General features: G+C 53.8%; 3 protein-coding genes and 1 long non-coding RNA gene across 5 annotated transcripts; 2 read left to right on the top strand and 2 right to left on the bottom strand.

Moving 5' to 3' along the window:
- Positions 1-18: 18 nt before the first annotated feature.
- On the top strand, positions 19-2,076 carry tspan12 (tetraspanin 12). Its single transcript, XM_049760508.2, has 7 exons — positions 19-309; positions 618-700; positions 770-905; positions 975-1,040; positions 1,196-1,303; positions 1,371-1,514; positions 1,573-2,076. Exons 1-7 carry the CDS (start codon positions 244-246, stop codon positions 1,822-1,824), a joined length of 855 nt encoding a protein of 284 aa, XP_049616465.1. The 5' UTR covers positions 19-243; the 3' UTR covers positions 1,825-2,076.
- Positions 2,077-2,202: 126 nt separating this feature from the next.
- Positions 2,203-6,516, bottom strand: LOC125991950 (A-type voltage-gated potassium channel KCND2-like). Of its 2 annotated transcripts, XM_049760418.2 has the most exons (5): positions 4,855-6,516; positions 3,657-3,819; positions 3,074-3,175; positions 2,814-3,007; positions 2,203-2,747 (listed from the first exon to the last, which is right to left on the bottom strand). In XM_049760418.2, the coding sequence occupies exons 1-5, from the start codon at positions 5,958-5,960 to the stop codon at positions 2,603-2,605; spliced, it is 1,710 nt and encodes a 569-aa protein (XP_049616375.1). In that variant the 5' UTR covers positions 5,961-6,516; the 3' UTR covers positions 2,203-2,602. The 2 variants fall into 2 exon arrangements, 1 of the variants encoding a protein (XP_049616375.1); XR_007489497.1 differs by lacking the exon at positions 2,203-2,747 and having other exon boundaries at positions 2,964-3,007; positions 3,074-3,508.
- Positions 6,517-7,484: 968 nt separating this feature from the next.
- nup107 (nucleoporin 107) lies at positions 7,485-12,801 on the top strand. The gene is made up of 27 exons (XM_049760348.1): positions 7,485-7,718; positions 8,054-8,133; positions 8,250-8,345; positions 8,465-8,559; positions 8,631-8,766; positions 8,834-8,937; positions 9,007-9,122; positions 9,205-9,253; positions 9,354-9,425; positions 9,509-9,597; positions 9,672-9,747; positions 9,815-9,928; positions 10,037-10,127; positions 10,204-10,283; positions 10,354-10,413; positions 10,486-10,631; positions 10,706-10,754; positions 10,829-10,898; positions 10,969-11,084; positions 11,150-11,339; positions 11,424-11,530; positions 11,598-11,700; positions 11,792-11,952; positions 12,028-12,153; positions 12,225-12,338; positions 12,414-12,581; positions 12,640-12,801. The coding sequence occupies exons 1-27, from the start codon at positions 7,711-7,713 to the stop codon at positions 12,745-12,747; spliced, it is 2,724 nt and encodes a 907-aa protein (XP_049616305.1). The 5' UTR covers positions 7,485-7,710; the 3' UTR covers positions 12,748-12,801.
- LOC125992006 (uncharacterized) lies at positions 7,938-11,364 on the bottom strand. The gene is made up of 6 exons (XR_007489503.1): positions 11,216-11,364; positions 10,022-11,078; positions 9,692-9,941; positions 8,658-9,523; positions 8,446-8,556; positions 7,938-8,356 (listed from the first exon to the last, which is right to left on the bottom strand). It is a non-coding gene; the product is annotated as an uncharacterized lncRNA (long non-coding RNA).
- Positions 12,802-13,175: the final 374 nt, after the last annotated feature.

Below are 13,175 nucleotides of genomic sequence, written 5' to 3' on the forward strand. Positions count from 1 at the left end.
GCTCGTCATCTCGTGACTATTTCGGGAGGATGTGCGTGTGCGTGTGTGCGCGCGCACTCCTTGGAGAAACACGTCCACTCACAAGTAGCACCGGGCAGGCTGGCACCACCTGTTGTTGGCCTTTTTATTTTTTCCCACTCCAGCAGAGGACAACTGACCGCGCATTAGTCGGAACCGACCCGGCTAAGCCCACTCCAGCATGCCGCCGCGCTGGTCTAAAACTTTTCATGTCCAAAGTGTCCGATGGCGAGAGAGGACGCCGTGAGATGCGTGCGTCTTTTTCTCTACACGCTCAACGTGCTCTTCTGGGTAAGAAATGCAACTTGGTTGGACCCGGTTCGGACTCATTGACGTGACTCATGAAGATGTAGTTCATCGACCATCATGTCTGCATTCATTTGTGTGTGTCTAGTTGTGTTGTTGTTGTTGTTGAGTGTGTGTCATGTCTGTGTGTCTGTACGTGTTGCGTATGCGTGTTGTGGTGAGCGTGCAGAAAGGTCATACAGTAGTGGAAGGCAGGATTGTTATGTTGTGTGAGTGTGACATGTTTGACATTCTCAAATGTTATTTCTGTAGCAGAACCTGATCCATGTGTGAACGCGCGCTTGTGCTTACAGCTGATGTCTGCGTGCATTCTGGGTGTGGCGGCGTGGATTCGAGAGTCCCTGAACGCCGTCCTGACTCTGACCGCTCACACCAGGTCAGTATGCATGTACACAAAACAACCCAACAACCATCCACGTGTGTGTGTGTGTGTGTGCGCGCACAGGCTGGAGGAGGCGGCGGCGGTGACGTTGGCGCCCGTCGTCCATCCCGTCCTGGTGGCGGTGTGCTGCTTTCTGCTGATGGTGGCCATGTTGGGCGTGTGCGGCACGCTGCGCTGTGACCTCATGATGCTGTCCTGGGTAAGGCGGCTTCCCATTGGCTGAGACTGATTGACGTGCACACGCACGCTGACTGGGTTTGTGTTGCAGTACTTTGGAAGTCTGCTGGTCATCTTGTGTGTGGAATTGGCCAGCGCTCTGTGGACCTATGAGCAGGTGTCTCTCACACACACACACAAACCGCGTGGCATTTGTGTACGTGCGTGTTTTATTATCAGCAGAGGGGTGACACACCGAGCTAACAGTGTGTGTGTGTGTGTGTGTGTGTGTGTGTGTGTGTGTGTGTTTGTGTTGTCACCTGCTGTATTCAGCCCCCTGTGCAGCGCTCTGACATGATCAGTCTAAAGTTCCGCATGTCCAACTTCGGCCTTGGCCAGCATCAGTGGCTAACGCACACCTGGAACGTCTTTCAGACAGAGGTTGGTTGCCTCGCACACACACACACACACACACACATCATACACCCACGTTTGTGTGCGCGTGCAGTTTGAGTGCTGCGGGGTGATCTACTTCACGGATTGGCTGGAGATGACGGAGAGGGAGTGGCCTCCCGACTCGTGCTGCTCCAATCAGTATCCCGGATGCGCTCGCCGCGCCCACCAGCACGACCTGAGCGATCTCCACCAAGAGGTGAGAGGCCGCCCGCGACCGCCTCGACAACGATGACGACGTGGCTTCTCACCTCCAGGGTTGCGGGCCGAAGCTGTTGTCGTTCATCCGCTCGAGCGCGCCGCTGCGAATGCTGCGCTTCCTGGGCGTGGCCTTGGGCGTGGCCCAGATCCTGGCCATGGCGCTCACCCTCACGCTGCTCTGGACACTTCACTACGGACGACGCAAGGGGCCCAAAGAACGGGGAGGCTGGCCGGCGGCGCCCACAAGAGGCGTCGAGGCCCTCGCTCACGGCCGGCCCGCCGAGCGCCACTTGCAAAGCGTCTCCTAGCATTGTGGCAAACTGTTGAAGTATCGAATGTGTGCGTGTGTGTGTGTGTGTGTGTGTGTGAGAAATGCTCTGTGTTTATTTCCCATTGTACAGGAATGTTCCCAGAGGTTAAAGGTCACAAAGGAAGCGAGCCGAGCGGAAACCAACAGGAGGAGCTTGTCGCTTTAATAATAGTCGAGATGGCGTATTCTCGCTGAGACAAATGAGGGCATTTCTTTCTTTCTATTAAATGAAATTTATTACAACACCGCACACGCTGTCAATCATCTCTTGCCCCGCCCGCATGCACAAGAATAATAAGAGGAGAAAAATCACAAGCATCATCAAGACGTACATGTGATCAACACGAATTTATCATTCGAACTGAGATTCTCGGGACACGAGGAAGCTCAACTTTGCATATTGACGCAAAAATAAGTATCATAGGCAGAAGGTCATGCATCGGAAGGTGTGTGGCCATTGGAGCATTTCTTCCACGTCCTTCATATCCACTTTGCTCTCTTTGTACAACTTTTGTGTGTGTAGGCAATATGAAGGATGTTGAACAAACACTTAAATGGTTTTCCGCAAACGTGTCATGCAAATAAATCAACAAATCCTATCAATAAAGTGTCGGGCATATTTTAAAAGGTCAATCAACCTGAGGAGTTCCTATCCTGAATGAGGCTAGCAGCAAGCTTAGCATGTTAAAAAAAAAGCACCTGAACAACGGAGCATCTTAGATACCTGGAACATTACACCACCAACGGGAATTTCCTCCCCCGTCGTCCGGCTTGCGTCAGAGCTCCGAAACGCGGACATTGTCGGAGGTGTGCCGAAGGTGGCCTCGGGTGCCGGACGACGGTGCGTCAGCGATGGCGGCCGCCGGGCCTTTGTAGTTTAGCGGGACGGCTTCCTCCAAGATGGCGTTCAAGCTGGAGCGACTGTGGAGACAAGTGGAATGACGGACATTCATCTGGAGATGATGGAAACGCTCAAAAGGCTTTTACGTCAGCGCTCGTTGCGAAGCTGGAGCGGCGTCCGACTCCAAATGGCTCCGTTTGGTCCGGACGCAGCAGGAAGTTAAAGCTGGCGGCGAGGTAGACGAGAAAGAGGAAGAGGACGAGCGAGACCGGCCCCGCTTCAACAAGGCCTCCTCGGAGCAGCTCCACTCCACCGAAGCTCGCTCCACAAATTGCAAGCTCTGATCCAAAATCAAAATGTTCACATCAAATGTAGCGGGTCGGAAAGTCTTGGTCGCCGAGCTCACCGTGGTTTTCTCGAGGCAGTGCAGCAAGTGGTGGTGATGCGCCGCCATGTTGGCGCCGGCGTTGGCTTTGTCCAGCAGCGCCCGGCCTGCCTCCTTGGACGCCTTGGCACACACGCAAGGTCACATGACCGCGTTTTGAGTTCATCATTGCACATTTGAGGCAAAACTGGAAGCGTGCAAAAAGGTCACATCGCACGGTAGCGGAAGGAAGGCAGGAGGGGAAAGAAGATGACGAGCGAGAGGTCTACTTGTGCGCCCTGCACGTTTTACAAGTGGAAGAAGAAGTTTCCTTCTTTTGTGGGTCACGTGACAGAGGAAACGCCAGTCAGCAGCACCCGGCACGCGCAGTACCTCGGCGTCAGCCAGCAGTTTGTAGCGCAAGTAGGCGCTGGTGCCTTGGCTCTTTCCCGCTTGAATTCTAGCCAGCTGACTTTTCTGTTTGTGAACACATGCAATCGTTTTTTTTGTTGTTGTTGTTTAATGATAGAACTACTGTTGTTTTTATCAATAAGACTGACTTTTCCAATTATTATTTCTTCAACTGTATATGTCAAATGGTTGTTGCGGTGTAGCAGCTTGTCACCTTCTGCGCGCGCCTCTTCTCCGCTCGCTGGCTCTGGTGGTAGATGCGGCTGAAGTTGGACACGATGACCGGCACGGGAAGGGCGATGACCAGCACGCCGCTCAGCGAGCAGATGGAGCCCACGATCTTGCCCATGATGGTTTTCGGAACCATGTCGCCGTACCTGAGGAACAGGTCGCAATTTATCAGCTCACTCAACCAATTTCAACCACTTCGCAAAAAAGAAAAAAAAAAAGAAAAAAAAAAAGTGAGATGCTTGCAATTCTACTTGTATCCACACGAGGGAGTCAAAGCTCTGGCGTGGTTCCGCTGTACACAAGAATAAGCTACAGAATCAGAAGCGAAATAAGAATGACCGTAATAAAAATGAAACCAACATATGTATCCGCATCAATGTAAAAATATGAATACACGCATAATGCAACTAGCAAAATCAATACTCATCAGTAGAGACTTGTGACTCAACATCATTTGTGCAATAAAGCTCAAGTCGTTCCTGTTCAATTATCATTTGACGTTAAGCCGAGTAAAACGATGCGTGCAACTTAGTTCAACCTCTGGAAAAAAGTTGCCTGAGGCCGAGTTGCGTTCACGTGCACGCTTAGAAAACAATTCTAGCGGAAAGGGGCACTTTCTTATTTACTGCTAGCAGGCCGCCGCCGACGGCGCCGACGGCCATGCTTGACCGTCACCCGCGACGACAGTCATGTGCCGTTACATCACGTGCGCGCTTTGATGTAACGCGTGTGCGCTCACATGGTGCGGCCAGGTGACGGACATCACCTGGACGCACGTGACATTGGCACACCCTACCCGCAAGCCTTTGCGGTGCGTGTTGCCATGGAAACAAAGGTACCGAAGCAACCCCTCTTCAGGTCGCAGCGTGGGTCATGTGACTAAATAATATATGCGCGTGGACACCTATCTGCAGGTGTTTTGCTGAAACATGATCCACGCGTACACACAAACGCACACGTGGACACGCAAGTCGGAGCGGCCTGACAAAAAGCCATGAGATGAGGTGGCCTCTTGTTGCCGTAACCATGACAACACGCCACCATGAGCCCATTGAGACCTCAATGTCAATACGGAGCATTTAACGAGTTTATCGGCGGCACCTTCTCGAGTGTCCGACCGACCGCAACGTTTTCACGGAGCGTGCGTGCGTGCGCGCGCGCGCGCGTGTCCCATCACCTACCCGAGCGTGGTCATGGTGACGATGGTGTACCAGAAGGCGGCGGGGATGGAGGTGAAGGCCGAGCCCTTGGAGCTCTTCTCTGCGTAGAACATGACGGTGGCGAAGATGATGATGGCCATGGTGAGCGAGAAGAGCAGGAAGCCCAGCTCGGAGGCGCAACTCTGCAGCGTGTAGCCCAGGATGCGGAGACCGGCCGAGTGGCGCGAGAACTTGAAGATCCGGAAGACGCGGAAGACTCGAAGCGTGACAAAGGCGCCGCTGACGTCTTCGTTCTCGGGCATGACCAGGCCGATGTAGTACGGCATGATGGCCACCACGTCGATGAGCGACATGACGCTCTTGACGAACTTGAAGCGGCTGGGCGCCGCCACCAGGCGCAGGACGTACTCCACCGTGAAGATCAGCACGCAGGCTGTGTCCATGCAGAAGAAGGCCAGGGCGTAGCGCTCGCCGCACGACGTGGACCTGGCCGATCCCGGTCTCGCCCCGCACGGGACCGTCTCCAGAACGTTGGCGAGGACCGACACGGCGATGAAGAACCCCGTGACGTAGTAGAATACCAGCGCCGTGGTTGACGTGTGCGGGTTCTCAAAGGCTCGCCACAGGGACTCTCGCCAGTTCAAATCCGCCGGCGCGGGCTCGTTGCTCGGATCCGTCTCGTCGTCGTCCTGGAGCCGCTCCTGGTTCTCCTTCCGCCGGTCCTTGTAGTCCTCGTAGCAGCAGTCCCCGATCACTTCGGGCACGATACCGAAGAAGGTGAGCTCCTCGTCGAAGGCGGCGATGCACTCGTGACGCGGGAAGTGCAGCTTCCCCGTCTGGTAGAAGTTCAGGATGTGGCGGAACAAGCCCGGATCGCGGTCAAAGAAGAACTCGTCGCTCTCCTGCCGGAAGAAGAAGTCCTTCTCGGAGCTTCCCAGAAGCGTGTCCGGGTAGCGCTCCAGAGTATCCCGCCACGTCTGGAATCGACTTCCGCTCACGTTGAGGATGAGGACGTTGTCTTTGCCGCGCCGTCCTTCTGGCGGAAGCGCCGGCATGGGCGCGTTGGCCACGGGCATCCAAGCCACCGCCGCCGCCCGAGCCAGCGGCAGCCAGGCCCCCGCCGCCATGCTGACTCCCTCCAGCCAAATTGGACAGCCGAGCTTTCACGCCGTGGACGCCGACGCGCTCAGCGGGAGGCAAAGACGGCCACCGTGGAGAGGTCCGGCAGCATCTGGCTTGTTCTCACTCAGGTGATGGATGGATGCTCTGCTCCCCTCTCGCTGGACCTCCCCCAAGGCATGTCATTCCTCCCTCTGGAGCGCCTCCCTCCTCGTCCCCTTTGTGTGTGCGGAACATGTTAGTCAACTTTTGTGTGTGTGCACTCATGTGTTTGAAAACAGGAGGTGCCACTCTATCGCCCACACAAACACACACACACACACACACACATATGCACAAAACCACATAAGAACACACAAAGCATAAGCAGAAGAAACACATCCAACAAATACCACAAGTACATCAACAACAAACACGAGTCACACAAAACCAAGAAATATACACACACACAGCGTGCATGTCTTAAAGCAACGCTATGCAATTGTTTGGACACACACACACAAGTGTGTTGAACCAGGATCCAAGACTTTTGGCCCACAAAATAAATGAATTCACCTTGTGTTGTTTTGACTTAATCCTCAATGTCAACATTTTTTTTCTTCCGCTGCCGAGATGATAGATGCTCCCCCTTCCTCACTCGCATCCTCCCTACGTGTCCTCACCCCTCCCCTCCCTCCCCTCCCCTCCCCTCTCCGAGGAGACCTTCATTGAATTCTGCTTTATTCCATTTCTATTTTTAGTCACACATAATGGCCTCACAACTCCAAAGAAAAGAAAAGCAAGCGCAAACAAACATTGAGACCACAACAATAGTATAAAGGACTTGAAGAGAACGATCTGAGGAGACTTGGACCAGGGGAACCTGTGACCATCAGAGCAGAAGGTCTCTGACAAGAAGAGGACTGGACCCAGTACGACTAAAAGAGGTCAGAACCGAGGGACTCGGACTTGAGGAGGATTTCCAGAGATAATATTGCCACGTGAGGAAATCTTTTTTTGCTCGGGATTAGATGGGAGGATGATGAAGAGAAGAAAGAGGAAGAAATGTCTTCTGTTTGACAAATGTGGTGGCTTAAATGAGCAAGATCTATTCTTAGAAATGGAGACATTCATCAATTCACCCTGCACACTGCTCTACTATGCTGCCTACTACTGGAGGGGACGAACATAGCTCAAATCAAGTCTCTGCTGCCACCTATTGGCCAAACGCCGTAGTACGGAGGTATTAAAGTTAAAGTCCCAATGATCATCGTCACACACACATCTGGGTGTGGTGAAATTTGTCCTCTGCATTTAACCCATCCCCATTTGATTTTAATCCATCCCCTGGGGGAGAGGGGAGCAGTGAGCAGCAGCGGTGCCGCGCTCGGGAATCATTTGGTGATCTAACCCCCCAATTCCAACCCTTAATGCTGAGTGCCAAGCAGGGAGGCAATGGGTCCCATTTTTATAGTCTTTGGTATGACCAGGCCGGGGTTTGAACCCACAACCTTCCAGTCTCAGGGCGGACACTCTACTACTAGGCCACAAATGCAACTACTAAAACAACACACCGAGCCACTAAATGTGTTTTGAGCTGTTTTGAGCTTGTAGCGCGATTACCGTGGATACACAAAAGGCGGAGTGCATTTAATCTGATCTGATGTCATACACGTTTCGCGTTACATTGGCTGCTGTCTGTCGATGACGCTACCTTCATTTTTCCACGAAGAAGTCGCATGTTGAACCTCGTGAAGCGGGAAGTGACATCTCGCGAAAATGGACTGGTAAGAAGATTTGAGCGTTTTTTTCAACCTCACGCAACTTACACTTCTTTTGAGACCGCCTTAGCTGTTTGGACAGAGCATTCGTCTGTGTTTTCAGCAATCCGTTCGCGTGAGTCAAGTTAGTTGAGAGCGTTAGCAGGGGGCTAACGATGCTAACTCCGCCTCCCCCCCCACCCCAGCGGAGGTGCTAGCCGGCTAATGTTGTGATCACAATACTGGTCACTTTAGCTGTGAACAGCTTTAATACATCAGATCAGAGTTCAACATGTGATGTGGACGAGCGCAATGGAGTCCTTCAATGGTTCTGACCGGTTTGTGTATTTGTAACTATTTAGGGGTCAAAGTGAGCTGCTGTCTCCGGTGGTCCGAGAAGACGTGGTGACAGTCGCTGGCCGTCGAATGAAGAAGGTGGCATGTATCCTGCAAACAAGTGTTTGCGTGTGTTGCTTCAATGTGACGCTGGTGGTGGTTGAATTCTTTTGGATTTCTTGTCACTGCCTTGATTGTTGCATTCCTGAGCGCTGATTTTAGTCCCCTCACCCGGCAACAGTAATGTTGGCGCTCCCATGGTAACGCCGGCGCGCTCCACATTGAAGAACACGCCTGCCTCACTTTTCAGACAAGCTGGTATGGCAACGCTGTGGCAATAATGAGGAATTTACTGCGGTTGGCTCTTAATCGGGAAATTAACTCGAGTTAAATGAATCGAAATGCAAAATTGCCTTACTTGAGTCGTCTTCCTCCAGTAACTCCCAGGGTTTCCGATGTTTCCGCCGTATGGGCTCACGCGGGCCAAACCCCTCACTCCGCACACACGCGGAGAACCACACTCGGCAGTCTGGTGAGAAAACGCAACGGGCGGGATTTCATCAAGAGGGCGAGCTTGACCGACAACTTTGACGCCGCGCGTAGAATTTGGACGACAGCGACTGGACTAACAGCTTGTACGCGTCGCCCGTGGCGGCTTTGGGGAACAGCAGCTTCTTCACGGAGGACATCGCCCAGCTCGGCTCGGCCCTGCTCAAGGACGACGACCCCGGAGAGGCCGGTGGGCGAAACAAAGGCGCTCCGTCCGTCATGTTGTGCTTTGGCATCTGATCCTTTGCTTCTTGCAGCGGCGGCCAGTCTGTTCCCTGATTTCCTGGCGTCCTTTTTGAAACACTCCTCGTCTGGCATATTTGAGCTGTTGGAGGATTACCAGAGCCTCTGCCAGGACAAGGTCGGCGATTTCGGGAGGGACGCGCGACTCGATCTGAGGCGAAGGCTTAGCTTCTGTCGGGTGTTTCAGGTGGACGTGCTCCAGTCGGTGGTGCTGCGAGCGGGTCCGAGCAGCAAGACGGCGGGAGTGCGCTGGTTACTGCAGCAGGAGAGCCACACCTGGAGACTCATCTCCTCCCTGTACAGGTGGACATCCGCTTCCCGTCGGACGGCGCCTCGCGTCCGATCGAGCGCATCTGACCGGCTCGTCCGCTCGCTCTTTTGGCAGGGATCGCGTCCAGTCAGCGCCGGAAGATGACATGGCGGTCGACGTGGCAGTGAGTGATCGACCTCTGCTGCGTGGAATTTAAGATTTGAAGAAATGTTTCTCCGCGAGGGCAATTTAGGAGCAATGCCTCATGTTGATTGTGCGTGCAGTTTCCCACCGAAAGTGAGAAAATGGCGGTGGAGCATCTCTTCCAGCGCGACGCCACGGTCCGTCAAAGTCAGGTAACAAATGCGCTCAGAGCCCGTGTTGCGCTTTTAGCGCTCGGCTCGGCTCGGCTCAGCGTGGCGCGCCTTCTCCTCCGCAGTTGGTCGTCGATTGGCTGGAGAGCATCGCCCAGGATCAGATGGCAGACTTTTCCGACAACATTGAATATTACTCCAAAAGTGTCTGCTGGTGAGTTTACTGTTCAACTGTTACTTTAGACTTGTATCTAAAAGTCTAAGTGTGTGTGTGTGTGTGTGTGTCAGGGAGAACACGCTGCACTCACTGAAGCTGAGGCGCAAGAGCGGGAACGTCTTCACCGTCCCCCTGGTCACCGAGCTGGTGAGAGCCGTTTCCTCGACGATATCCTCGGCGACTGCCGTCGGCCACAGTCACGGTCTGCTTTCAGGACCCCGACGCCCCCCTCCGCCAGCAGCGACCCCTGGCGGACCTGGACCGGGAGGACGACGCCCGTCTGCTGAAGATCCTGTTCACGCTCATTCGGGCCGGCATGACCGAGGAGGTAGCGGCGCGCTCTGCAACATTTCAGCCGTTCATCCTTTTACTAGCGAGTCACGTACGTAAATAATCTGATGGTGCTTGCGAATGTGCCCACGTGTTGTGTGCGTAGGCCCAGAGGCTGTGCACACGCTGCGGTCAGGCCTGGCGAGCAGCCACTCTGGAAGGCTGGAAGCTCTACCACGATCCCAACATCAACTCAGGTCCTCTTTCAAAAAATTGACGGTAGCCGCCGGCCCGCACGCCAATGGAGCTCAATTTGAGGGTGTTGGTCTGCAGGCAGCGCCGAGCTGCGCCCGGTGGAAGGAAACCCTCAAAGAGGCATCTGGAAGGCCTGCACCTGGAGGATGGCTGCCGAGGTACACGAACGTGCATGAAAATCGTCTTGAAACGTTTGTGCAAATGTGCTGCTGGTGTTGTTTTTTGCAGGAGCAGCTAAACCGATATGAGCGAGCCATCTATGCCAGCCTGAGTGGAAATCTTAAACCAGTAAGATCTCCCATTTCGACTTTTCATCAGTGCGCTGACATGCTAAGCTAAGACTGTGTGTGTGTGTGTTAGGTGCTGGCTGTGTGTGAATCGTGGGAGGACTGCGTGTGGGCGTACTTCAAGGTGATGGTGGACACACTGGTGGAGAAGCACCTGATCTCTTCAGGGATGGCCCACCAGGAAGTCGAGATGCTCCCACGGGAATACCTGGAAGCCAAGTAATGAACACGCAACCAAGTATTCATGTGATATCAAGCTAAGGGAGCCACCCACAGATGGCTTGTTTTCTCAGCTGGACGCTGGAAAAGGTGTTTGAGGAGCTCCAGGCATCGGAGTCAAAGGTAGAAGCCAAAACAAAAGTGAAATGTCGTCACCTCCCATGAGGGTCACATGACTGACACGTGCGTATACGCAGAGGGTCTTGGAGGAGACGCAAGAGCACTACCATGTCATTCAGAAGTTCATCATCCTGGGAGACCTGGACGGTAAGATTTGCTCCTCCTCGTCACCCGAGAGCCCACGGAAGACCTCGCAAGCGCGTGACGTTTCTCTCAGGTCTTCTGGAGGAGTTCCGCGATTGGCTGACGGCCCCCAAGGCGCTCCCGTCGCACCTGCTGCGTTTCGTGACTCACCTACTGCTCTTTTTCCGCTCCATGGGTGTGGCCCTGAAGGTAAACAAGCGCACGTGTTCATTGAAAGAAAGAAAAAAATCCAACTTTGCGTCTCCGTGTGGAAGGAGGAGGCATGCGTGGAGGTGCTGAAGGCCTACGTGAACCTGCTGGTTGCGGACCGGCAGACAAACCTGGTGGCCAGCTACGTCAGTCAGCTGCCGGCCGACCTGGCCACCGCTCACTACGCCGCCTTCCTGGAGACCATCAGCCAGCCGGAGGTCCGGCCGCGCTGCCTGCAGCTCGCTGCCGAAGCCGGTGAGGGCGCAGACATCGCTTTGGACGGCGAGCTGACAAGCACGTGCCGAGCTCACTCGTTTTTTTTTTTTTTTGCTCGCGTAGGTTTGGATGTGGCCGCTGTGACCAAACTGGTGGTGGAGACCGTGCGGGAGCGAGACGACGGCGAGTTCACGCCTCACGGCCAGCTTCCGGAGACGGGAACCACAAAGGTTGGTTTGGAGGTGAAAAACCGACAAGCGGCGGCATCCATTTTGATGCGGTGGCGTCTTCTTCCAGGACGACGAAAAGAAGATCGACGTCATCGACTGGCTTCTGTTTGAGCCGGCCCACCGAGCCGAGGCCCTCAAGCAGTCCAACGCCATCATGAGGAGATTCCTGGGTAAAAACGGGCAAGCGCATAGCGTCACGTCACGTCACGGCACGGCACATCACGGCACGTCACGTCGCGTCACATCCCTCCACCCCTGCAGCTCTGGAGAAACATGACGCGGCCAAGGCGGTCTTCTCCAAAGTTCCCGAGGATTCCATCAAAGAAATCTACTGCCGGTGGTCGGGACTCGGCCAGACGTCGCCTCTGCCCGCCGAGGACGACAACGTCATCAGAGAGCATCTGTGCCTCAGAGCCTACCTGGTCGCTGTCTGCCATCCGGAATACTTTCAGAGTCTTCCTTCACACTGACGCGGAGGTTCAATATGTCGTTTGCAGGAAGCCCACGAAGCCTTCGCCGACTGGTTCGCTCACAATAGCGCCGTCCCCCAGAAGCCCGCACCTGCGCCCGAAGCCAAATTTACAGAGCAAGTAGCCAATGAGATGAGAGAGAAAGAGTACCAGGTATTTGTGGCGGTGAGCGTGGTGTGGCCTCTTCCGGTTGCGACGCATCTCAAAAGCGCTTTTGCCGGCAGGCGGCGCTGTCGGCCTGGTCCGACCGCCTGGACGTCATGGCCGAAGACGTGAAGGAGAGAATCTACAACGTGCTCCTGTTTGTTGACGGCGGTTGGATGGTGGACAACGCTCAGGTGGGAAAAAGGCTCATTGGCCCGGCCACACTTTGGTCAGGAGGGATTCTCCAGCGCGCGTTGTGTCGTTGTCAGGATTCGGAGCCGGATGCCGAGCGCGGCCACCAAATGTCGGCGCTGCGCTCGCTGTGTTTGCCTCGCCTCAGCTTCCTGCTGCTCAGCGTGCTGCAGAGCTCCTCCAGACACCAGGAGGCGCTGCGGCTCGCTGACATCATCTCCTCCGACCAGCATCGCCTCTACGAGGTAGACAGCTCTGTTTTGCGTCTTGTCTAAGGCTCACGATGGCTTTGGCTTTCTTCAGGTGTTTTCCAAGGACGAGCTGAGACGCTTCCTTTCAAAGTTGAGGGAGTCGTCCCTGGCGCTATTGGACCAGGGACTCGACCCGCTCGGCTACGACTTGCAGCCATGAGGGCCCCTGCGTTGTGTGTTTGTTTCTATTTTCTGAATAAAAAAAGTGTTTTCTCCGTGGTTAGTTTGTTTGAAGCAGAGCAACTGGCACAAAAAAGCTTCTTTGTTGAATAGGATGTGTAGTAATTAGTTCACAGATATGTTACAGCTAAATAGCTCTCAATGAACACTATATCAATTGCTAAAACAATACAAATGATCATGACAAATGTCTTGGAGGTAGGGGGGGTAATTTTCTTCCTAATTGTATGGGAAAACGAATAGGTAAGAAAATAAAAACAATTTAAGCTGCTCTCTTAGCTTGCTCAGTCAAGTGGAAAAAAAACTACACAATGGCATCGATAATTCTAGAAAAATCTATCGACAATTTTAAATTCGTGGTTACGTTTCACCCAGTATATCGACTTAGTAGGGCTTTTTTTTTTTTTT

The sequence above is a fragment of the Syngnathus scovelli genome, chromosome 22, assembly GCF_024217435.2.
Source record: "Syngnathus scovelli strain Florida chromosome 22, RoL_Ssco_1.2, whole genome shotgun sequence".
In the NCBI taxonomy this organism is placed as follows: domain Eukaryota; kingdom Metazoa; phylum Chordata; class Actinopteri; order Syngnathiformes; family Syngnathidae; genus Syngnathus; species Syngnathus scovelli.